The sequence below is a fragment of the Drosophila takahashii genome, chromosome 3R (assembly GCF_030179915.1).
Source record: "Drosophila takahashii strain IR98-3 E-12201 chromosome 3R, DtakHiC1v2, whole genome shotgun sequence".
In the NCBI taxonomy this organism is placed as follows: domain Eukaryota; kingdom Metazoa; phylum Arthropoda; class Insecta; order Diptera; family Drosophilidae; genus Drosophila; species Drosophila takahashii.
In genome coordinates, this window is record NC_091681.1 from 17,558,133 (window position 1) to 17,584,670 (window position 26,538).

Genomic DNA, 26,538 nt, shown 5'->3' on the forward strand with positions numbered 1-26,538 from the left:
GAGTTGAAACTGGTTTGATGTTGCATGCCAAGCGTATAACTCCCATAACAACTCTCAAAGATTCAAAGCAGTATAAGAGCATTCTTAAGTTGGCTAAGGTTCCAAAGTATTTTGTTCTTTCCCTGTTTTTCTGGCCCTTGAAAATAAGTATTTAATATGAAAAGCGTGAATGCTGTACGCACTTCCACTCCTCTCGACTTCTGAGCTCTTATACAAATATTTAACGAGTCGGGGTGAGAAGTTGAAGAGAGCGTGAAGAATAAAAACACAGTAAAATTAACCCTAGATGTTTGTTTGTTATCTTCAACGGGGCTACTTAGCAATAAAAAGCCAGAGGGAATGTAAGGCCTTTTCCTTGGCAAGTGCTATGTTTAATTATGCATTTATTATTAAATGTAATAAAAAAACGTATTATTTGGAAATATAATTGACCATTGACCAATAAAAAGTCTTTACTCTTACCATTTATGTTTTTTACACTTCAATTCCGTTGAGTACTGGTCATAATAAAAAGACATTTTTGGGATTAATTTGATTTATTTGCATAAGCTTATAATTAAAGTATTTACAAAAACTTGCTTCTGATTTATTAGATTATATTAGCAAGTGTTTTCAATATGGCAGGCATCTGTTTATCCGACTGCATAATATACATTAGCTTATGTACGCACACATTTGCACAAGTTTCGGTTAGGAAAGCACTTGGTAATGACTTGTGGGTTATGATTACAAATGTATGTATGTACAAAGATCCATTAAACATTATCCATATAAATATTCTTAACAATTTTGGTCATACATAGTCGAGTATATTATTCATATAGGATAGAGTTGAATACGTTGGTGATCCAAAACCTCGAAGATTAGAGAAGTAATCGAACCTCTCTTTCTCTCTCAACAGAACCACACTTTAAAGTATATAACGTTAAATATAAAACTTTGAACTACATCTGTCGGCTTATGGGTAAAATGAAGGCGGCTAATCGATCCGGATCCTAACGTATGTATGTATTTTCGGTGCACGGAAACGAGTTGATTGAAACTTCTCAACATCCCGTAGACTACGAATAACATAAGGGGGTTAACATGCTGGCTTTTGGTGTATATTATACAGTATTGCAGATAGTGTTGGTTCGATGATTCGCAGGTAGGGAGCCTTTGAGGCGGCTATCACATATGATTGTTCCTTTTGTAGGGTTTGGAATTAATCGGATCCTACGAGTACTGCGGCGACTCGCCCCCCGAGTTGATCTTCTTGACCCGGCTGACATCGTCGTAGGCGATGGAGAAGACGCTTTTCTTCTCGGCAATGGGATTCCGACGTCCCAGGCTGTTGAGCAGTGAGTTCATGGCTATCCCCGAATCGTGATCATCCTCCAGGGTCGAGGCATTCAGCTGCTTCTGTCCCGGACCGCGATTCTCCACGTAGATCTTCGAGTTGGACACCTTGACTTCGTTTTCCCGGATGGGCGATGGCTTGGGTTTGGCTTTGGACTCCTTACTCGACTTGGATTCCTTGCCGGCGGCAGCTGCATGTGGTGGGGTCTCGGGATACATGTAGTGAGGCAGTTTGGTGGGTGCAGCCGGCACCTCCAGGACATTTTCCCTTTCGAAGCGGTGCTCCGAGTGCTGCAGCAGTGGGTGATTCGTGTCAGTCTCGATTTTTGGTTTGTGCTGCTTGTTCAGAGCTCGGTCCTCCTTCAGCATTCGACTGCCCTTGGGCGGGGATTTCCTGGGCGCTGGCTCCGGCTTATATCGCTCCTCATCCACATCCTCCACGTCCTTGGGGTGGACTGTAATTCTGGTTTTCGAAACCCGCTTCTCGGCAGCTCCCACCCTCTTTTTACTCGATGGCTGTGACTTGGATGACTCCGTGGAGGTGCGTCCACTGACCGAGGACTTCTTGTTCTTGTTGTAGTACCACTCCATGTACTTGGGCACATTTCGCTCCTCGGGTTCGAGAGCAGCCAGCTCCGTTTCACTCTGATAGCTGCGATCGGTGAGGGATCGCTTGGATCCCACGATTTCCGTGGAGGTGGACATGAGCTTCCTGCCATTCTCCGTCACCGTGGACTCGTACTTGGAGATGGACACTCGGTTGTGCGGCGGTTCCGAGGAGGTATGCTTGCGGGAACTTCTTTTGGAGCTGTCGCGCCTTGAAAGTCGTGGCATGGCTTCTGGATGAGAGTCCTCTACTGGCGAAGGCTTTCTCGGTGATCTTTTGTGACCCACTGAGTCCTCTGGCTCTGCATATATCTTCTCCTCCCTTCGGTATCTTTCGTTCGGCGGAAGAACCCTACTGGGGTAATTGGTTCTGATCACAATCTCATCGCCATCCGAATCGATGGAGTACTCCGTGTCGTCCTCATCGAAATCTGCGTCTGAATGCTTATAGTACTTCTCCACCTGGATCTTACGGATGCTGTGCGAACTCGGACTGCCGCCTAGTTCATCCATGGAATCGGTTATTTCCATGACCAGCTCCGTTTCGGATCGCCGGCGATTTCCGTTTGCTATCCTATCTGCATTATCCCCGTTCCTGACTGACTGATCCTTGCGACTTTCGTCACTCAACTGCTTGCGCAGGATGCTCGTTTTGGTCTCCCTCAGCGGTTTCTTGGGCGGCACGCGCCTCTTCCGCTCCTGCACCTCCTCCTCCTCTTTTATGGGCGTACGGATCTTGCGCTTCACCTCCTCCACCATCACGATTCTCTTGCGCGGCTGTCTTGGCCGCTTCTTCGTCCTCCTTCGCTTGACCCAGTAGACTCCTTCGGGACTATTGGGAGGATTAAAGCGCACATACTCGTATCCATCCTCCGACATGGACTCATCGTTCTCGCTGCGAGCTCTTCGTCGCGAAGGTTTCGCCTGGATAATCTCTGGATCCAAGTCACCATCCAGTCCCTCTGTCTGAGTCCCCGCATCGCAATCCGTCTGAGTTCCTATGGCCATCGACTGGCCGGGAAGACTCTGCGTCTCCAGGGCCACCTCGTGCTGGGTGTACGCATTCTCCAGCTTCTCCTTCTCCATGAGGATCTGCCGGAGCAAAGCATTCTGCTGCTTGAGTGAGTTCTCCAGTTCGTGGGTCAGTGACTGATTGGAAACCGCTGGCTGCATCTGCTGCTCCAGGGAGACACCACCTTCTCCACCCGCCTGCACAGGCTGGGTGTGAATGACCTTGACCTCCGGTTCCAGCTGGGAGTAAACTATGCTATTTGGTCCCGATTTTCCCAATGGAAAGGTATCTCCCTTCAGCGTCGATCCCTGCTGGACTTCATTGGGCATGGATTGTATATATGTGGCGCCCGGAACAATCTGATAGTGCTCCCTGATGATCTGCTTGCCATCCGGCTGCTCCTCGATAAACCGGCGCATCAGGATCTCCTTGCCCGAGTTGTCCACCATCAGGAGCTGCGGATGGGAGAGATTACCCGCCGGTTTCAGTGGGACATTCACGTAGATATTGTCGTCGTCCAGATTCAAGCCATCCCTTGTTTTATCCCTCGTCATCAGCTGAAGGATCTCCACGTTGCCGTCCTTGATGAACAGCTCCCGTTTGCTTTTCAGACTATTGTGGGCCGTGTTGAAGTCAATGTCACTGCCCCGATCAATCTCGTGCCTTCGCATGGAATCATCGTCGATGTGCCGCACCTCCGAGTCGTACTGCTTCCTTCGGGAATACTCCTGCCTATTCACCCGCGTCCTGGTCATGTGCTCCCTGTCGTCCATCGCCCCGTCGCGATTCTCAATCACATCCTCCATGTAAACGTCGCGGTCGTTGATCAGATTAGTCCTAGAGTTGTGGAAATTAAGATGAAGATCGTCTTTGGCTGTGCGGTTATTCCTGGGAAATATTTTATTAAATGTTTTGTTTGATTTTCAATCCACTGATTTAATCCTACTTAATGCGAACACGTCGCTGGTGCTCCTCGGCCGACTGGATGTGTCTTCCTTCGCCGAGGTCCTGGGCCCTTCCTACGTCTTCGTCAAGCTGCTCACGTCCATCGTGGAACTCCCAGCGGGTGGGCTTCGTTCGGGTATCGGGAGGTTTCTCCGCTGACCAGGCATCGCGTCTTCCCATCCACTCGGCGACCTAAAAGATGGTCAGGGATTCGGTTTATAAAGATTTCTATTAACCCTAAAAAGCGCGGTATTTATAAGGATATTAATAATGCATATGAAGCAAAGAGAATCAAGAGACATTTTCACTAAGCAGTTATTAAACATTAAATGACAAGAAGATTTAATTATAAATTTAAAAAACAATAATTGCTTTGTGAAATGTATTCTCAGGTTAGTTTTAACTTGTTTGATAGGCTTCCACATCCATTATTTGTGCAAAGTGAAATAATTTCGTAGTCGATAAGGAAATCAAAAATGAAAAACTTAAAATTGATAGCTTTTGCAATTTGGAATTTGGTAAGTGCGTTTCGTTTGCATTACGTTTACTACTACAATTGAATTCGAAAAAGTTCAAAATCTACCTGAACAGATTTTGTTTGTTTTCCATTTGCCATTTCCCTATGCACTAGATGCACATCGTCTTCAGTTCTACTGATATTAACTATTCTTTTGCTACAAGAGAAAAATAAAAGATTATACATAGATAGAATGGTTGTGATGTGTTGATTAAATGTAAATAATCCCAGAAATGTTAAGGTACTTGTCCACCAGTTGATCGTATGGAATTGTGTATGGCTTTGGACTCGGTTAATTGCTCAAAGTCAATTTGAATCCGTTAATCAACTCATGTTGTCATTAACAAAATGCAATTGCGTGTTTACAGCTTCAACAGTTATTGGGCATCGTAAATATTCGACCACTTTGCATTTGCCGGCATTACGTTTAGAGATCGGCTCACCCATGACCAATTTAGCATTCGAAAGTCAGCGTTTAATAAATATTATTGCAACTATAAAACAGTGAGGCTTTTTTATGTGCACTTGTAACGAGTTTGAATGCACTCCACATGAGTATTTACAATTACACAATTTCCATCTTAGCTTTTATCACTGCAACTAAGTGGTAGAGTCAACAGGCCAGTAAGTTTAATAATAATAATCTTTGGAAAACATGTAGGATAATCTTTAATTGATTGCTTATATGTACAGAATATATATGCCTTTCCAAAGATTAATACTTTTCCTTGAGGAATTCAGAATCCAATTAATCCACCCATCTAAGTTGAATATATTTAGTTGTACTTACGTCGCCGCCCCGTAAAGTGGACACCAGGAGCAGATGCAGCAGAGCAGCAGGATGAGGATGGTCAGGGCCACCAGGGTGGCCAGCAGGATGAGCAGCCAGAAGAGCACCTTGTTCTCGGCCTTGTACTGAGTCTGCAAGGGAGTTAGGATCTGATTAAAGGCAATGGAGCAACCCGATCCCCCAGGATCCACTTACGTCTGTGCGCGAGGAATCTTGCGGCATGATGGCATACGAGTTGTTGTGCTGGGACAACCGCTGCTGGATCTCCGAAATATCCACAACCGAAGAGCTGTCATAAATCACGGTGGCCGTCACCACACTTCGCTCCTTGATGCCCGGATTCCCAGCCGCTATATCCTTGGCACCTGGCTCATCGGGTCGCAAGGGGCGGATATTGTGGATGTACACCTTGCCACCGGAAAGCGCCGAAAGGGTCTCCTCCGTCTTGGCCTTATCCGGATTGTGACCCGGCACCACGAACTTCACAGTGCGCTTCCTGCTCTCCGGCGGATAAACGCGGATTGTGGTGGTGGAGAAGCGCACCGGAACTCCAAGATCATAAGCTCTGGCTGTGAGGATAAATATATCCGTATCCTCGTCATCGGCAGTCGTCGCCTGTCGACGTCTTCTCGTCTTGGCATTCTTCTTGGCCCGCAGGTTGATCTTCTCCCTCACCGTCAGCTCACCGGTCACCTTGTCCAGGACAAACTGATTGTCGTAGTTGCCATTGATGAGCTCGTAGCGCACCTCGTTATTCGGAGCAGTCGCATCCTTATCCTCCGCATGGATTACTGCCGTGGTGGTGAAGCCCATTAGATCATGCGTTAGTATAAACTCATAAAGATCCTTGTCGAAAATGGGCGTTTCATCGTTGACATCGATTAGTTTGATTATCAGCGGCACCTGAGCCCGGTTTCCCTCGCCGTCCATGTCCCTGGCCTCCACATAGAGATGGTATTCGGGCATTACCTCCCGATCGAAGCCGTGTTTGTTGGTGGAAACGGTAATCAGCCCCGTCTCCGCATCCAGATTCAGTGAGGTATTCAAATAGCCCAGAATGGCCGTGTATCGCACTTTGCCACCTAAACCGGAATCCGGATCGGTGGCCAGTACCTGGACCACCTTGGTGCCCGCCGTCATGTTCTCCGGCAGCTCCACCGAATAGGCGGGTTGCTCGAAGACCGGAGCATTATCATTCACATCGTTTATGTACACCGTCACGTTGACCAGGGCCGAGAGATTGGTGGCCGGTCCGAGTTCCTGGGCCAACACCTGGAACTGCACCGAGTGCCGCTGCTCGTAGTCCAGCATGGAATTATCCCTCACCCGGATGAGGAATCCGGCACTCCGTTCCGCCACATTGGGGCTAATCTCGAACGTGCCGTTGTTGTTGAGCAGCGTCAGCGAGAAGACTCCGTTTTTGCCCGTATCATCGTCGTAGACCCGCGGCACGTAGGGATCAACGAACGTCAGTGCGGTGCCTTGGGGGGCGTTCTCGTCCACCCTCGAGACGTAGCTGCGGGGGGAGAGGGGGAGAGAGGAGGAAATGTAAGGTAAGAAGCAGGAGGAGATCGGAGAAAAGTCGTGAGCCAGAGATTAGCATGGGGAAAGAACTTCGTGAACGCCTGTACACTGTTGTAAAGGCGTGCGACAAGCTACTTCTACAGTCCTACAGTCGTCAAAAAATATTGGGTAGTCAGTCAGTATTTTCAAGAAATTAAAATCAGTATGCTTGATTGTGAAACGTGTTTTTTTCAAAATTAGTGTATTTTAGGATCCATTGGAAACATAATTTATTTTTCCTAATTTATTTTTCCCTAAATTCGTACACCCAAAACAAAATATTCATAGAAACGAAACTATTATTACATGAATTCTACATTATTGAGTGTCAAATTTGCATCAATAAGATGAGTATTAAATGAATACTCTTAAAAGTATTAAATTGAAACTTTTGGTATAGAAATGAAACTACAAAATATTAAGTTTATACTATTTCATATGAAATTAATGCTAATGAGTATAGAATTTGTACTATTTAGTATTCGATTAAAACCACTTTTTTATACTACATCTAAGTATATTTTTAATACAACGCTTAGTGAGTTAACACTTTTGATTTTTTGTTTTTATAAACCCAAAAACATATTTTCAATAAAATATATAACTCCTTCTTCTTCTTGTCTAAATATATATCAATATTTAATTTTTATGATTTGGTTGTTGCTTTTAAAGTATATATCTATTTTCCCAATCAACCATTAGGTCTTTTAATCTACAAGTATTCCTTGAAAATATGCCAGCTTCATTACAGTCCATCAATAAAAATCAGAAAATCATTCTTTGAGCCATGAGCCCCCTTCAGTCTGATGAATATTCTTGATTTAAGATCGCCGTTTCTCCGACTGCAGCTGGACTAGCAGTTGGCTGTTTCCAGTTTGTCGGGAATTCGGCTGGGACGGACTCGAGTTCAAAGTTAGTGCGCATAAATGGAGGCTGCAGTCGCTGATTTCAGCAGAAGAGTTTATAGTCCTCGTCTTCGACTTGGTCTGAGTCTTCTAAGTCGTCGCCTTGTCGCCGTCATCGTGGATGCCTATGCCAAGAATTTTAGGACTTTATGCTAATGGACGCGGCTAAAATTTGTTGTTTGTGTTGGTCGCAGGCACTGTGGTTGGGTGTCTTTTCTGTTTTGGGTTTTGTTTTTCGGATAAGCAACATCACTCCTACTTCTCCAAATTGCACTTGGAGGACCAGGGATCTATAGTGGTTAAGCAGGTTTGCCCTTCAAGCCCCCCGTCTCAAAGTGTGTTTTTTGTTTTTGGTTTTTTATACCCCCCGGCTGCTGCGATGGGAACCTGCTGGTACTTACTGATCGTTCTCGAAGTACGGCGGCGAATTGGTGCGATCGGGCAGAAAGAACGCCAATTGGACCGTGGAGGCCAGTGCGGGCGGCTCGTCACGACCCACCTTAACCTCTTCCGCAATTACGGTGAGCAGCACCGGATCCCCCACATGCGTGATGAAGGCAATGTCCTCGAGGGGTCGCATCAGGAAGATCTCACCTGCAATCCAAATAGCACAAAAAAAAGTGATTAATTAAGGAAGAAAATCAAAATTAAATTACTTATTTGAATGAAATACAAAAATAACCAGATGATCTTAAAATATACGGATTTTAAATAATCATTTTTATAAAATAACTAAGTTAGTACTTTTCTAGAGAAACCTAAAACATTATATATAAAATATATTTAAATACATAATTAACCAGATGATCTCAAAATATAAGGATATTAAGTAATCATTTTTATAAAATAACTAAGTTATACTTTTGTACAGAAACCTAAAACCTTATATAAAAACCCCAATCATCCACATCTAAAGGCAATTATGAAGGTCAACTATGGGAACTGCAGTTTCTTCTAGTGTTTTGCATTTATTCCGGGGTGATTTGCGTACTAAAAAAAACTCACAGCCCAAGGCAGCTGTAAATGCTTAGAGATTCTGCCTGCGGCACAAGAAGTGTTTTTTCTCTCCACCCAGCCCGTCATCAGTAAACCTGATAAATGGTGCAGAAAGTTGGTAGTTCCCACGCCAAGTTCAGTTCACGTTGATTATGCTTTTTTCCAATTTTTTATCGAACGCTTTTTTATCGTAGCCCTGTACTTTTCCCCGGTGGTCGTTTCTTGAGGTAATATGCAAAGATTCTGCGCAGCCCGAGAGAAGAGATTTTCCCATAGACTAACTTTTGGTGGATTATCTACAAGCGCCTGATTAACCTTGCCACCCACAATTTGAATAACTAATAAGCTTGGAGTACTCGTAACTAGTTAATATTTATGCGTTCTCTCCGTTAAGTAATTATTTCTTGTCTGCAAGCCCCAAAATTGGTACAAGCACTCTTAAATAAATCCGGCCAGTGGGAATATCGAGCACCACGCCGTTAATTGTTTTGCCCCAAAGGGATTCCAATTTGAAATTCATTTGGCAAGAGCCAGCAAACTGTGAATCTTCATGGCAGGCAGGCCTCGGCAAAGGCCGTTCGCCAGCTCGCTTCCCACTGCACATGGCTAGCAGAAATTGTGGGTTGACTGGGGTGGCGGAGGAGGAGCTCGAAGACAGCCTGGCCATTATATTCGAGGGGGGATGGGTAGAGGGGAGGGGAGCCGCTTGGCCTTATAGCCAAAGTCATCAAAGTGCTACTGCCAACGAGACGAGACTAGCACGAAACAAGGAAGTCTCTTGTGGTGCTTTGGCTTTGGCGTTGGCTTTTGGTTTTGGTTTGGGCCAAATTGCGGCACAGAACTTGGCCGCAACGAACGGGTATTGCCGCTGACGTCGGAGGAAGTTGGCTGGAATCGGGAATGGGGTACTGGTAATGGGGAATCGCGATTCGGGGAAAGGCGGAGGGTGAAGATGGGTTTCTATCTAACGAGTCTGACGACAAAGCGGGTTGCCGTGTTGCTCGACTCGGAGACTCCCAACTCCTGAACCACTGCACCACCGCACCACCGCACCACCTGGTAGTTATGTTAATATCGGTTACCTGACGTTGTTCTGCGGCTATTCCCTCTCGCCCTGTTCTTTTTGTTTTTCTTGCTGTTGCTGTTACTGTGGTTTCTGATTTTCGTCCAATTTATTTTGCTTGCTTTACTTGTGGTCAATATTTTTAAGTCCGCTGCCCATGCGCAGACCATTTTTCTTGCTTCCTGCGACTATATTTGCAAAAGCCTGGCCTCCACATCTCTATGGGAATCTGCGATGCATCTGAGAGCCGCAGAAAGCTGAAAATTTTCCACTATCTATGCACTATCAGTGTCCCATGAAGATGTTATCTTATTTTATTACAGTGGACGATGGCGAGAGTAACTATTATATAAGCATTCTTAGTACGTTGTAGCCTTGGGCTCTGGCCAAGGAGGAATTAAAGTGTGTTATCGCGGTGATAAATGTTTTAGCCTTGGAAATAAAGTATACTTCCGCATGGTAATGGATCTTCCACTTACCGCTTGTTTCGTTGATGTCAAAGAAGGAGGTGAACGGATTGTTCTCGGAGACCAATCCATAGCGAACCTCCCGGGGATTGCCCTTGTCGCCATCCTCAGCATGAACTTGCAATATCTATAGTCAAAATTTTAGTTGTTTAGTATTCATAAGATATAGAAAATATAGATAGATTTACCTTATCGCCTGGCAGTATTCCCGGTGGCAGTTTGGTTACTGGGGGAGCAGATGTAAAAACTGGCGGAACATCCTGAACATCCTGGACGATAACCACAATCTCCATTCCCGCTATATTTCGACTGTCTTGGCCAGGCTCAGCATAGGCATCCTGCGGGCAGTACATAATATTACCAATCTCCTATATATTAAACATTAACCACTCACATTGGCTAGTATCGTTAGGTGGTACATGGCTTGCTTCTCAAAGTCCAATGGTCCCAGTAGAAAAACGGTGCCTTCTGTGGTCTCGGAAGATACGATTTTTTGTCTTATGGCAAACAGCGGAGAACCCTGTTGGCGAAGAGTACGATCCATAAATCATAAGATCCGTTTGGGTTAGTAGGGGTCTCCAGCCCCCATCCCCAATCCCCAATCCCCGATTCTCCATCTCCACTTACCCATAACTCGAGGTAGACTGGTTTTTGAAACAGCGGATTCTTGCGGGCAATTACATAATCCAATTCCGTGCCGCGTTTAGCATCCTTTAAAGATAAATCGGGGTTGAGGCTTATAACTTTTGATGATATTTCGGTGGGGTAAATTACACATTTGACCCTGTCCGAATCCGCTTGTAATTTTGCACCATAACAATGATTATCGTGTACGAGGATCGCTTATGAAAAACGAATAGCATCTTCCCATTGGGAGACGTGCTTCTAATGGCTTATCTGATTACTGCTTCATTAAAGTGGTTACACTGGGGCAAAAAGTCTAATAAATGTAGCTACTTTGCTAGGCGATAAATTTCTATGAGTTTCAAGGAAGATTCGTTTATAATATCTCATATTATTACCAAGATACAAATAATCTATCATAATATTCCTAGATTAAATTCTAAGATTTGTCTTTTTTGCATGATAAATAGTATTGTAATAAATTTATATGGGTTTCCAGAATGATTAGTCTAAATATAACTAAGATATGAAGGGTCTATTGTCATATTCCTTTTTAAAGTTTAGACTGTAATTTTTTTTATGATAAATAAAATTGAAATTTCTAAAAAACTACACCAATTTCTCTCTACTTTTTCTATTAATGAGGGAACTTTTTCCAAGTGCCCTAGCTCTCCTCAAGGGATCTCTTCACGGGCGTTTCTTGTAATTGGTAATTGAAACGTTCTGATCGCGGGCACATGTGGACTGTGGATGGGCTGTGTTCTCACCTCGGGTATCATTATGATGCCGGGCTTGTGCGGGAAGATGACTTCGTGCGGCGTGGTGAAATTGGTGGCCGTAATTGAGCAGAGTTGCGTGGTCATTCCGCCCTTGGTGTCCTTCACCGATACCTGGAAGTCGTAGTAGCGTCCGGGCTCCAGGCGTCGCTGGAGCACGATATTCGCCTGGCACACCGAGTTGTACTTGGTGCAGGGTAGCGATTCCACCTTGACGGTGGAGGCGCTGGCATCGCCCACGAACTCGAAGGTCAGCGGATAGTCGAACTCCTCGTCGGTGGCACGCAACCTGTAGATTACCGAGTTGACCTGTGCGTCCGCCGGCACAAGAACCAGGCGCATGCGCGTGGTCGGATCGAACTTGGGGTCCGCTCCCTGGACGTGATGTGGACACAGAATGCCAATTAGGAGGCTGATTGTCAGCAGTCGATAGGCGGTCATTGCGCCCAGCCAGGGACCAATCGGACCCAGTCGCGATGGCCAGTGGGGCTGGATCTGCTGGTTCTGATGATGATGATGATGATGATGGTGATGATGCCGGTGGTGCTGCTTCAGACGATGGTGGTGGTGGTGCTGGTGCTGGTGGTGCGGGGAGGTAGCTGGGGTGTAGTAGTAGCATTCCCTCTGCCCACTGGGCTCCTCAGCGGCGCTCGTCCGACTGATCGGCTCCGTTCCCAGGCGGCAAAGCGGGACATGTGATCGGTTCTTCTCCGGCTGACTGCTACTTGTGGAAGCCATTTCTGTAATCAGAGGGGATTGTCGAAAAAAACGGGGATTTAGTACTGACCAAAATAGGTAAAGTAACTCTTACAGCTAGCTCATCAAAACATAATTATTCATTGGATAAAAAATTCACAGTTTCTATTTAGAAGTCCTTGAGTTTATCCAAAGAGCTGAACTTAAAGAAATATTAATATCTTTAAGTATTGGCTTTTATATTTTGTATAACTTTACTACCTTAGTTGTTTAAAAATACCAGGTAATTATGCCTAAAAAATAACAACTAAGAACTAGTTTTGTAAATCTAAAATCTCTATTTATCAAACATGGAATTTACCTTAAGTTAACGGAATATTGTTATAAAAAATAATTTATTTTAAACAAATTTAATTATAACTTGGACTTAAACCACCAATACGAATAAATGGGGTCTACTTCCGCTGTCTGAATACTAAAATCAGTTATGAAATTGAATGTTAAGCCTCTGGGAAAACCCCAAATTGGAATTTCCTTGCTCCAAAAAAAACGGTAACCTTGTTAAAATTAATTACAACGCAATGCGTATCGAATGGATAGTGTTAATTCAGGGTTTAGAGGTAATTCAATTAGAGGGCCAATTTAAAGAAGGGCTTGTAATGCATCATCATTGATCATTTAAACAGTATCGGGGCATCTGATCTGCATCTTGGGCTTACGGATTTCCAAAAGGTCGACTTAGAGGAAACGAGAGTGGTTGTGCAATGGCCCAAAACCACGCCGAATCATCGTCATCGTTCGAATGCATAACTTTTGTGGGCCAAGACGAATCCAAGCACCAAGTCCGAACTGGACTGGACTGCAGTTGGATCGCTTGGATTTGGATCGCTTCGGGTGTGCAAGTGTGAACTATGCATTAAGGTTTAAGTTGGCGTCCGGTTCATGAGACGGCTGAATGACCAAACGACCGACCAACCAAGCGACCACGTCTACTTTCATTTTCCGTTCGGGGCGGACTGGGCAGCGCTACGAAATCGAATTAGATTTCATAATTAATACTGCAGCACTTTCATTTTTCCTTAAGCCATAGCCATGACCAACAGAAGAGGCCAATTTGTACGACTTAACCGCAGTGAGCAGTGGAGGCTGATAAATAATGCAATTAAGAGATCTACGACTGCTTATTTGTCGCACACCCCGCTCAGTTTTTGGCACTCTGTGAACTGTGAACAAAATACTCAAACAGCAGGCCGAGTTGTAATATTATTAATTAACAAAATACTCAGCCATTTATGCAATCGCTCTGAGCAACGACTTTTCACAACGATTAAGACCAGTTGGTCAATGTTTTTCCGCCGCTAGTACTTATGTTTTTTTTTTTTGTTATTTTTGTGTGCCATATACAGATGTATTTGAGCAAGAGAAATGAGCAAGCCGAAAAGCAAGAGCTGAAAGCGTTTTGGCAATATGTTGAAATGGGCATAAATTATGAACTTAACACTTGAAAAGGTTATGGCTGTCCTAATTGCTTTTGTTTCGCCGAAAGAATGGACATACACAAATCGATTCATGAAAAGGCTTTCCCATTCACATACTCTGTGTATTTTAATGGCCTTTTTGTAATGGTATCACCGGAATTACTTTCCAACATTTTTGTAAAGGGCATTACTTTCTCACCTATCAATGAAAATGGTGATGAGGGAACAAAATTTCCTAAATTCCTTACTTATAAATATAAACAGCTTGACTTAACCCATGATCTTCAAAATGAATGGGGCTTGAGCAAATTAAAACTAATATGACAACTTAATAACTTTCCGTTTTGTTCAAGCGGAATAATACTGCAGTCTGAAGATCGTTATCAACTCATAAAATAACCGGCAGCAAATAGTCATAAAACTTTGATGACCTTTATGTAACCTGGCGCAATTAAGAGACCCCAGATGAAATGTCGACTCATCCCATTCAGAGAGAGAAAAAGTGGAGTGGGATTATGTGCTTGGCTTCGGTACATGAGTATGTGCTTCTCGGGCCAAAGAATCGTCGCCATGTGTAGAAGATAATTGGGCTAAAGTTTCGTTCGCGAGCCGTCATCATATTGGTCATCATCATCGCAAGTAGAATTGGTAACGCGGTCATTCAAGCGGTCACGTCTCGTCTGTCTAAACGCGAAAAGATTTTATTGCGTTTAATCATGTGCGACAATTATAAGCGGTACTTTAGACGCATTTCTCCGAGACTCTTACAAAACGTATCGCCGCTTGTTTCTGGTCTAGTTGCTTTTGAAACTCGTTATTCTAATGAAAATTCCATAAACCTTAGGGAATGTGAATTGTTCTCGCTTTTTTCCAGCAAATAAGTACTTAGGTGGAGATGAAAAGACAGCAGCCAGCGTAGCAAATCAAGAAATAGATCGCGACGGCTTTCGTTTTCTTAGCCCAAATTGCTCAAATTGGTAAGCACAAACAGCGTGAAAGATGATAAAACTCGGACCGTAACGCTGACACAAATGACAGCGGACATTAAACGGTGTTGAAATGACAGTGTATAGTTTTCATTTATTTCTTCTGTTCTCCGTTTTTGCACTCATCCAAGTGCCAGGGTGCCCAGCACCCAGCAGTTGAGCAAATTGAGGGCCTCGGACACCGACATCCAGTGGCAAAATCGCTGGACACAAAGGGGAAAAAACGAGCGTTCTGGATGCTCGATTACAGGAAAATCGACCGGAGCCTGCAGACAGTAGCCGCGGCGAAATCATTGACCAAATCCTGGCACTGGCACTCGGACCATTTGCTGGCCCTTAGCGTTCACGTGTGTGCTCCACGTAATTACAAAAAACTGGCCAAAAGACAGCAGAAGCAGTGGGGATACACTGAGGGAAAAGGCCACTGAAAGTGGTTTTAAATTTCGGGTATTTAAAGCCTACAAAATCTAATCCTATCCTAATCCTTTCTTGTATTACAAATATATTATATAAATTCTAATTCTAAATTCTAATAAATTCTAAAAAGATTCTTTTGATTTTTTGCTAATAAAAATTGTATTTAATATTGTCAGAGATATGAAATCCATTCCGATTTATTTTCTAAATATCTTATATATTAAACCTTACGCTTTTATGTTGCCATACCATTCTATAATTTAATCCATTATAATTAAGGAAGACACATATTTTTATCAAAAGCAAATCTTTTTTAAATCTTAAAAAATAAAAATAATTAGGAACTACTTTTTTAATTTGATGATATAAAAGAAACGTGTATAAAAGGTTATGTTTAAGTAATTTTTCCCACTTTTCCCTCAGTGCAGCAGCTCCTTTTGGCCCGAAACGAAGCGAACCGAACGACGAACGACGGCTGCTTAAATTGCGAGCTCAGACTTTTTTGTGAGCTATTGGCAATCCGGTTTCTGCTTCTTGTCCGTAAGTCCGTCCGTCCGTCCGTCCGTCTGTCCGTCGCTCGCTCGTTCGTGCTAGCTGTATTTGCCAATTTCCAGTTTGTGCAGCTGCATCTAAGTGGCATCGTCGAGTCCTTAGCCACAAGCCAATGACCAGTTATGTCAGTCGGATCCCAGGCAGCCCGACTTGGAGTATGGAGTTTGGAGCACAGAGTTTGCAGTTTGGAGGCGAGGCTATGGCCACCCGACACCCTCGCTTTTGGTCGCCAGCGTGTTGCAATATTTTCTGGCTGCTGCCCGCATTTGGCTTAGAAAGGCTGCGGTATAATGAATCTGTGTTATATATGCACACTGGACTTGGATTGAGACTGGAACGGGGACTGGCCTGGCTGGCTGGCAGGCGAATAAATGTGCGCCCGAATGCCCGATAATGCATTCATTTGCAAGTATATATCCAAAGCCAGGCCCAGTTAAGTTCCACTCTCGGGGTTCCAATACCAATTTCCCAGTTCGCAGTTCCCGGCTGCGACGGCTGCTGCTGTTGCGCAACAATTGTAACACACACAATATTTGTGCCATTTGACCGAATTTCTCTTAACACATATACCAAGCAGCTCCGGAGCAGTCAGACAGCTTGCCTGGCTGGGCAACAGGCCAACTTGGCTACCACTGGCAATGAAGTTGGCCCGGTCTTTGCTTCGGTCTCCATCTCAGGCTGGATCTACAGCCAACGCCTTGATGTTTCGCTATAAGCTACAAGATCCAAGCTCCGTGCTATTTGTTACTTCTCCACCTATCCATATCTATATATAGGATTAAACAATCGTTCACATAACGCGCGCGGTTTCAGGCAAGACTACATTTCTTCGCAGAAAGGAGTATGAGTCAGTTGAATTTATTACCACCCAAAATGGCTTAATTTGTGCTACTCAGAAATGCCTTTGAAATGGCTGAGCACTTGGGAACAATAATGCCTGCTGCAGTAGCCTTATTTTCTCAATTGATGACCTAATTAGTGGCATTGTTTCGTAAATTAAACAATTGAAAAGACTTCGATTTTTTAGATTTAATGGTTTGGTTTTAATCTTACGATGACCCATAAATAATTTTTCTCTGCCCACCAATTAAGATTTAGTTTTACTATTCTTACAACTTTATTTTCCTATTTTTTTCCCAATAATCTAGTTTTTGTTTACCATTTCTATTTCCTGTTAAATTAAGGTCCGGTTTATAGCTAGCCATTTCAATAAAGGATATGGACATCATTAAAAAGAATCATCAAACATGCTGATTGAAAACAGGAAGCAAGAAATAGGGAAATGTTTTCCATTTCAATGAAACAGTTTCGTTTTTATTGGTTGCAAATTGCCAGGGCTGACAGACCGCATACTTATTGTGTCGCAAGTGAAGGGTATGTAAACTTCGACCCGCAGCCAATGATAGATGCCTTCCTGCTTTTGGGCCAAGTCTGTGGTCTAGTCTCCGGTCTAGTCTGCGTTCCACAGGCTATAGACTATAGTCCATGGTCTGTGGTCTGCAGATATTGAGTCTGCCCATAGTATTCCCACTCCAATGCAGGCGCGGCGCAGCCGAAAAGCTCGTGAGTTCACTCTGGAGCAAAACAAGATTTTGGGCGTTGTTCAATTTTCGGGCTGGCCTGGCTCCGGTTCAAAATCCAACTGCAACTTCCACAGCACGCAGCTTCGTGAGCTGTGCACTTTTGTCTCTATTTTTATTTTCGTTTCTGCTTTTTTTTTTTTGCAACTGCGACTTGACTTGGATTCGAACTCGGACTCGGCTTTTGGATTCGGGCTGGGCTGCAAACTGCAAACTGCAACTGGCTGCGACTGCGCCGTGGCTGCACACAAGTAGAATGAAAATTTGTGTTGCAAATAAAGTTGAACCTGATGGCAAACTAATCTGCTTCACGACAATAGAGCTCGCAGCCAGACAGCGGGCAGCAACAAACTGCTGCACTGCGAGAAATTAGTTTGAACTAATGAAATAAATGCACTAATTGATAATTGAATAAACAGCGGTCATGTTACTAAGAGAGTATTGTAAAGTTTATGAGTAACTAAGTAAGTTTAAATATTAATTCAAGTTTTTTCTATTTTTTAAAAATATTTATATTTTTTATAAAGAAGATTTCAGATGACTGAGTTAGGTTTTCTAAGAAACCACACAGAAAAAGTCCTATAAAAAAATTGAAAACAAGCATAGCAGCTACATTTTGGTGCTATACATTTTTCGTTATAATTCCCAAGTCATTTTTTGGGCAATAAAAAGTTATTGCTAACTGAGGCGCCATTAAAGCATAGTTAAGGTGTTTTGGAAAGAAGAAATGCCATCTTCCAGATGAAAATAATGTTTCCCTTTTAGTACAGTAAGTGATCCTTTTGTAGAACATTTTCCCAGTGCAACCGCTAGCAGACGGCGAAGGCAGCTAGCGGCGCAGACTCGTAATCAACGTTTATTTCGTGGCTCGTTCGTGTCCCCCATGCGACCGTCGACCGTCCTTCACCAAGCTAGAAGCCCCGTCTATCCTTTCCTGTTTGGACTTCAGGGGGTGGGGCATTGGGATTGGGGCTGGGTTTTAGCTGGGCTTATGCCTGGGTCTGTGGTCTGAGGTCTGGAACTGTGACTGCGACTGGGCCCAAAACCCGAACCCGAACCCAAACCCGCCGGCCGTTCCTTTCCGTCTTTGGGCTTTTGTCTGTCTGTCAGCTCGTCAGCATACACACGTATATTTATTCATGTATTTGCAGTCGATTTTTGCAGTGTAAGTACATATCTGCATCTATAAAGTTTTTATTGCCGCAGCTGCGGGCGTGTTTCTGGGTGCGCCTTGCTGGGTAAAATAAATACGCATAAAGGCAATATAGCTGAGCAAAATGGAAACAACAGGGATAACTACGGCTGCATGTCTGAGAACGGCAGCGTTTTTAATATATTATTCCTGTATTTTAATTGCGGCCCATAAAGTGCTTGGCAAACACTGATTATTCAATCGCCAGCGGGAATGGATTATCGATGGGTTCTTAAATTCCTTGCAAGTATAAAAAAGATCCTAAAATATTTAGTGTGTACCTGATAAATAATTATTTGAAATTTAGTATCTTCCATTCTGATTATCCAAGTAATTATAAAGTTATCCAAGGCATTGTTCACTCTTACAACGGTTCATAACTGGTTTCCTATCTGCAAATCAAAGTTGACTCAAATACCTTAGCGCTTTCTAAGAATTTTCTTTGTAGCTTGTAAATGCTTGGCAAATATCTGCCAAGGGCGAGATAATAGTATGTGCTTTCAAATGTGGCAAAGCTGGTTTTAAATTTTAAATAAATAAGATAAAGCCATAATTACTAAAAGCATCATTTAAATTGTTCCTAATTGAGAATAATAACACTGGCACTTATCACCATCATCACAATCACAATCCTCTGATCGCCAAGTTGACGTACAGATGTACGTGTTATGGATGACTAAAAACTTTTTGTTGAACTATGGCCGTTTCCCCAGATTTTCTAATTATCGTCGGGGCCGACTGTGATGTTTTCCTTTCATCTCAGCAATTCCAAGCAGCTGGCTGCCAACGTTTTTTCGTAGCCTTTGTTTCAGTCATTTTCCTATAATTAACAACGAACGCACTGCGGCCTAGACAAGGTTCAGAGGCTCCTAGCGACTGAGAAAACCGAGAAACCCAGAAAGTTGGCCTGCAGTTCACAGTCGATTGTAAATGAAGAGCACAAACAATGTTTTGTTTGGGTCCCTCGGCAACCGTCGCATTCAACTGCAGATCCAACTCGGATGTGGATGGGGATGTGGTCCATAGAGATCCATAGAGATCCATAGAGATCCATAGAGAGACCCAAAACCCAGACCACGGGGGCTGGACCACAGACTATTCGATTAGTCGGGGTGCCAACGCCAACGTCTTGGGGCCTTTGGAGCTACAGCTCGCCATCATCGTCTGATAAATATTAAGAAACCCCAACATCTACAGCGTCATCGCCCGCGCCTTCTTCTATCGCCTGGAACCTGGTTCGTCTCGCCTGTCGACTCTACATACCAATTTTTTTATCCGTCATGCTGCCGCTTTGTTTTCGGGCCACGGTTCCTACGATCCCTACTCCCTACACCAAACGCAGCGAAAATAAAATAAAAATGTAAATAAAAGACCCCAATGAATGCAATAACAGCAATCCCAGCGAGCAGCGTCATAAAATGGTGCGTGGGATTGACAGCGAAGACAGATACAGAGATGGTTTTGCTTTTGGTCTTAGCTTTGCTTTTAGCTTTGGTTCCAGACATCCCAGAGTCTCCTATTCCACCCGGGGCAACGCGATCGGCGATCGCCCATCCGATCCTCCAGCCGGCAGCGTGTTGAGTACTCAAATTGAATCTCGACTTTATCGGCAACCAGCCACGGGCCGCTGGCAGACACGAAATTAATTGGCTTAATTTATGTGAACTCTTATAAGAAAATGCACTCAGGCACTCTCTGCCTTCGCCTTTGCCTTTGCCTTTGCCCAGTTGATTTACATTTATTTTCGCATTGCCATCTCGGTTTAAATACCCATCCCGCCGACTTCTAATGCTTGTTTGGATTGCAGTAAAGCCGCATCAACGGAAACAGCCAGGCTCGCTCCGTAGGATCCCCAGCCAGCCATCCATCCGATCTGATCTGATCCGACTTGTACCTAGTACGTACTATATAGTATAGTGTAGAATATACATATAGGTACGTTAAAAACGCCTTTGCCGTTGGCCAGCCTTCGATTCAGTCTGCTCAGTCTGGATTACCAACCGTCAACGGATGAAGGAAGCCTCGCAGACGGCCAGACAAAGACTGTGACTGATGGCTGGCTGGCGGACGAGAGGCCTTCGGCATTAAGACACTCGGCAAAAGCAGGAATTAATTGATATTGTTGCATTATGGAAATCTTAAGAGAAATATTTAGAATTTCATTCTTGGCAACAGCTGGAATAATTACTTCAACACTATTAATTTGTATTAAAAATAACATTTTTATTTTATAGCCTTTAAACTTTGTATCTTTTAACAATTTTAAACGCAATAATACTGACGTATTTAACATTGCTTGAAACCTTTAATAAAAGTAATAAACGATACCAAATTATTATAATTTTCTCAAATAAAATATATCCATTTTAGACAGAGAGTAAGTTGTTGAAAAAAAAAGAAAAATAGTTGTTGTAAATAGGTCACATAATTTAGTGTAAAATTAATTATTTATTTTTCATGAACTATCAGTTCAAAAATAATTAATTAAAAGCCCAATTTAATTGACTTGAGTCCCTGACTTAAAAGGTATTTCTTTAAGTGCAATAAGACCAAGATTCGGACTGGGACTGAGGAACAGAAAATCTATTTGCAGCCGTTGTAAGGGATCGCCGCTTCGTTGTAGGCCATAATTGCTCTCCTCAATAAAGCAAAAATTTATTTCCACTTTGGCAAATGGGACGCGCTGAGAGTTGGCCAAGAGTGTTTTGGCCAAGAGCGGTACGCGAAGAGCCGCGACTGTAGGCCAGACTTCGACTGCAGCGGCGACATTGTGGGCGTCGAGCATAAATAAATGTCTTTATGTGCCTTCGCGCAGTTATTGTTCTTCATTCTGCATGCGGTCGGTCGGGTCGGTTGGCCAAAAGGCTTCAAATTCAGCCTTAGCTTTAGCTATAGCTTCAGACTCCGAATTGTGTTTTAAAGAGCCCGGTTGAACGACACTTTAACGACTCCAGACTGTTGGGCAACCGTCGAGAACTAGTCGCCATTACGAGCTGAAAGCTGAAGTACGTGGATGTGCGTCCCGTTGCCTCGCAGCAATCGAAAGACTGAGGCAACGAACGCGATGCGATGCCTGATGTGATGTCGATGCCGATGCCGCTGCCACATCGATGTAATTAACTTTAAGCGTCTCCGTCTCCGGGCACTGTTAATCGGGATGCAGATGCAGAAGCTGCGATCGAATGGCTATCCAGTAGTCTAATTTGGCGTTTTAGGAGAGGCCAACAGCCTGCCCCCCAATTAATAAATATGCTCCGCTCGACTCGACTTGTAGAAAAATACAAAATAAATCATAGACCGTCGACCCAACTAAATGACTATATGACTGCGCCCCTCAGCGGCGTGTCGGATTTTTTATAAATGAAAGCAAAGCAGCGATCGATGGCCGGGAAAAGTTGAAACTTTCGAGAACTGGGACCAGTGCTAAACGAGGCACGAATGCACATTTTCGATGCTCAGGCACGCACGGGACGGGCCGGCACATAAAACACAGCCATTATGGATAATTCTGCAGCATAAATTTTAAAATGCCGCAAAGCTGTCAATTTTGGCACTGCCCCGAGTAAAGTGGGTCAGGCAAGGTCGTTCCGATGTTGTTGTTGCCACTCATGTAAGTGCCCAGGTATGTTGTTTGAGTTTGAGCTTGAGTTTCTGTTTGCGTTTGCTTTTGCGTTGGCTGGTAGCCATCGTGTTTGTGCGGCTCAATATATACATATATATCTTGCTATATATATCTACAAACTTGGCTAGTTCCTGCAGCAACAGTCACTTACTTGCTGGCTGCAGATGAATGTACATCGTTATGTAATCCATCAACATGGACCGACCGACAGACCGAACGATTTGATTAGATTCACCATATGGTTTCATGTTTCGAGTATTTATGGGGGATTATCCCCCGAATTAGCTTCAAAGTAGGTGTTTACTGGAAAATCATCTGGCAAGATCATAGATTTCGGAAAAAAGGTTCGAAAGATTTAGGGTGTCTGTTGAAATACGATCAGCTTGTATAAAAACGATGTATCAAAGTTAAGATCATTAATAAACTTTTATGAATTTAAATAGAATAATAAAAGGCATTCTTCGCTAAAATGAAGATAGGTATTAACATTTTCTACAGCGATTCCCCAAATATTTTTTCATCACACGCTTATTATATTTTTCAAAAATGACCTTATATAATATTACAAAAGAGAGTTACTCTTAGTTATGTATTATTTGTTATTTATTATTTTTTCTCGCCCGCGGCGACTTGATTTATATTTATTTTATTTTCTCCCTCGCACAGTTGATTAAATATGTACATACAAACTAGTTCAATTATACCTTTTGAATGGTTAAAAAGAGCTGCGATGTGAACTCCAGTGAAAAATCGTCGTATCTTCACAGTCTGACTTTTAATTTCAACTTTCCATGTAGTCGCCTTATTTATGCAACCCGAATTCGAGCACTTCACTGATTTTGTTTGTGGTTTGTAATCAAGTGATTGACATTTTCGGACCCGCACTGAATATTAATAGTCCATGTCTTAAAATCGCTGCAGCACATTTGGTGGCTAATTTAAAGGCACATTTTTCAGCGTTTTACTTTACTTCTTGTTTTACCAACTATCCTTCCGCATCCAGCGAGTGGCACGTCTTCAATAAATTTTATTTTTTTTTGAGAGACAAGAAACCGAAGAAACTGAAGAAACCGATCGAAAACCGAAACCGAACCGCTGCTCTCGAATGATCCGTGTTTTCTAAGCTGCTCAGATAACCAATTTGGCGATTCGCTTGAATGAACCCCGAACGACCTTGCCTTCGGATTAGATCAAAGTCGATCAGATCGGTTCGAAATTAATGGGGATGGAGATCCCAGACCTGTCAGTCACTACTAGGAAACCATTCTTCGGGTAACCCGATACTGGCGTGGATTATTTCGGGAACTTGACGAATTTGCTAAACGTTCTTTGTGTCTCCCGTTTGCGAAACTGAAAAGTATGTACAGCAAACAGCAGCGTCAGCAGTCCACCGACCACATTAAATTGCTGCAATTATATATGCTGCCTCCCGTCTCGTCTCGTAACGATCCCGATTTCAATTCCAATTCCGATCGCGATCACGATTTAATCGCAGCTATACCTATAGCCGATCCGATTCCGATCCGGGTCTGTTGTAAAGCGCGCCGACGACAAAGTGCTACTGCCGCCGCCAATGGTCCGGAAAGAGTGCTGGACTAGTGGAGCTTATCTTGACGGGGAGAATTTCGAATTCTCCGCAGAAAGCCGGTTTCTCTCGCTCTCTCTCTCTTTCTCTTTTAACAACAAACCCCAGCAAAACCCACTCTTGTTTTTGTGGGAGCAGCAAGTAAACCCGTTTCGCTCGCCGGTAGGTACAACAACATCACCTCCACAGCCAACGTCCAACATCCACATCCACTCCAATGAACCTTGATATATTCCCAATAATAAACAAGCCTGAGAACTATCGGAAGCGGACGAGTCCGCAATTAATCCTGCAGCTCTTGTGTTCGGTTGCGTTCGCACATGCAAATGGCGTTTCTTTCAATTATTTAACTATTGGCCACAAATTTGCAAGGCTTATACAATAGGTAATTTGTAGCCGTTTTCGTGACTCTAAAACACTCGGATAGCCATAGTGGCAGAATGAAGCCATGAAGTCATTATTGCATGTTATATATCGGTGCTAAATTCGGCGATTTTATTGCGATTTTTAAAGCAGAAAATTAAAGCAGTTTTGAACTCGGAAAATAATAAATTGTCTAATTAAAAGTAAAAAGTTGACTATACCTAAATCCTTAATGCTTTCATTTCATTTTAATGTTCCACTGATGGTCAGATTTATGATGCATTTTAGGATCCAAAAGCTTAGGTATTATTTCTCCTTGTATTTTTATATTTGCAAAATTTTTGGGCTTTAAGTAGGCGGTACTATTTGCTATAAACACAAACTAATCTTTAAAAGGCTTATTTAAAAGTGTAGTTATTATTTATGAACGTTTACTTTTAATATCTTCAAAGTTTTTAAAGCAAGTTAACTCAAAGGTGTCGAATTAATGGTTGCGTTTAATATCTTGTTATCTTTCGAAATAAGTAATTTGGATATGGTTACATGTCGACAGGGAAATATTGTAAAGGTCATTGTTTTTAATAGTTCTCGAGAGCAAGCCGTGACTATGCTAATATTTAAAACCAACATGTTTTCGATTAATGACTTATGTATGTTTAATTAATTTGGTCGAAAGGAAAACCCCTCGCCAGCCTCCTCCCCGAACAAATTAAAACATTTACGGAACCAATGTTTTTCGGGTTGGTTCCGCGGCGTCGGCCCGGAAAATGCTACACACGAAATTGCAGTAATTCGATCATGTTTTCAGCTTGTTCAATATGTGTAATCGTGTTCTGTGCTATTTATCTTGTGACCTGCATCTAATGCAGTCGGCAGAGCGCCGGAGCAGCCTATCGTAGGTACATTAAAATATTTTTCCAGTGCCGCTGTCTATAGGATATTTATACACGGGCCAAAAATGAAGGAGAAAAAAATAGGAATGGGAGAAAAAAAAAACACAATGAGGGCGGCAACCTAAACGAGTTTACCGAATCCCAGGCCCAAGACCCAAGACCAGAACTCGGAGCAGATGTTGAACCCATTTCTCATATTAACCTCCGTGTGCATGGCGGTTTTTCTTATTTTATTTTCGGCTGCAGTTGGAAAACTTGAGATTTGGCCAGGGGGGCCCACGTGGTGACACACTTTTCCAGGCTTTTTTCCTTCCCAGTTAGTCACGTCTTGCGATGACGAAGCTCTCTAGCTATAGCTATCCCGAATCTTCCACATCCCAGGCTCCTTGAATGGGGTCAACCCAATAATGAGGACGACGTACCGATGGTTTATCTGAATGCCAATGGTTTTGGCTACGCCCTAAATCGAATCCACCAGTTGAGCCTGGTTTATGGGCCTTCGATTAGGCCTTACCTTGAACATACTAACTTAACGGCACCTAACCTTTTTGACCTACACATATTAATTTTGACGATGACGACGGCCTGACCTTGTGGCCAGGCGGCCAAAACAAATACAGACGACGGGCAGAAGGAGTCCAAAGGTCCGAATCAAATCGAACACGTCAAAAGTCCATTACCATCACCATTACCATGCATACTTAAGTACAAATAAATATATATAGTCATCGAGTAGCATAGGTACACAAAAAATAGGATTTTTCCAATAAATTTAAACACGAAAATGGTAATTACCTCATTTTGTTAAAATTCCTTAGTTAATTCTCGATTTGTTGCGCTCCATTATCCTCTGAGGTCCTCAGCGTTCTTCGCTCGATTTAAACAGTTTATTAAACGTCCCGTTTTCGAGATACAAGACAGCAGTAAAACAAATGTCATGTTGTTACTCAAAATTCAATATTTGCCATAAGTTTGGGGCTTTCACTGTCATGTTAACTTTATCCGCATGGAAGATTAGATATAGTATGTAGATAGATGGCACAAATCACGCGATGCGCTTCGGCACTTTCGTAACTTTGACTTTGACAGCCTGCAACATGTGGCTTCGTATTCGTATTGTTAAACCCTGCAATGGTGCAATTTCGTTTTATTGCCTCTTATCAGAGGGTCTTTGTGAGTGATTCCTGGGTTCCGAAGAACTTGGGACACCGAAAGCCATTCCACGAGGTAACTGGTAAGCTAGAAAACCAAGTGAATTGAAAGTTTTCACACGTACTTGGTAGTTGATGCTCTATTTAGGAAGCCAGCTCTTAGCAGATGGCTTATCTGGGCTAACGAAAACACTTTAGCAGAGGGCTAAAATCAAATTCGGAGGTACAACAACCTCGGCACCCAGCGGTTATCGCACCGTCTCCACTTTCTCAAATTATTTTTAGGGTAATCAATAGAACGAGGCGGAGGCAAGGGAAAGAGTTCCACTGCCTGAAAATAATTAATCTGGCTTTTGTTGAAAATTTTCGGATTCTTCGAACTCGGATTCGGCCATGTGGCCGATTTTTCGCTCTTCTGACA

The 26,538-nt window shown here is 43.2% G+C and overlaps 1 protein-coding gene across 5 annotated transcripts; it reads right to left on the bottom strand.

Moving 5' to 3' along the window:
- Window positions 1-531: 531 nt before the first annotated feature.
- Cad86C (Cadherin 86C) lies at window positions 532-25,996 on the bottom strand. 5 transcript variants are annotated; one of them, XM_017149640.3, is made up of 12 exons: window positions 25,762-25,996; window positions 11,594-12,342; window positions 10,830-10,913; window positions 10,597-10,722; window positions 10,391-10,540; window positions 10,215-10,329; window positions 8,078-8,270; window positions 5,404-6,724; window positions 5,209-5,357; window positions 4,485-4,575; window positions 3,903-4,093; window positions 532-3,844 (listed from the first exon to the last, which is right to left on the bottom strand). In XM_017149640.3, exons 2-12 carry the CDS (start codon window positions 12,338-12,340, stop codon window positions 1,216-1,218), a joined length of 5,796 nt encoding a protein of 1,931 aa, XP_017005129.2. In that variant the 5' UTR covers window positions 12,341-12,342; window positions 25,762-25,996; the 3' UTR covers window positions 532-1,215. The 5 variants fall into 5 exon arrangements, 3 of the variants coding, with proteins under 3 accessions (XP_017005129.2, XP_017005130.2, XP_017005128.2); XM_017149641.3 differs by lacking the exon at window positions 25,762-25,996 and adding an exon at window positions 22,830-23,556 and having other exon boundaries at window positions 5,209-5,339; XM_017149639.3 differs by lacking the exon at window positions 25,762-25,996 and adding an exon at window positions 22,830-23,556.
- Between the last annotated feature and the right edge of the window lie 542 nt (window positions 25,997-26,538).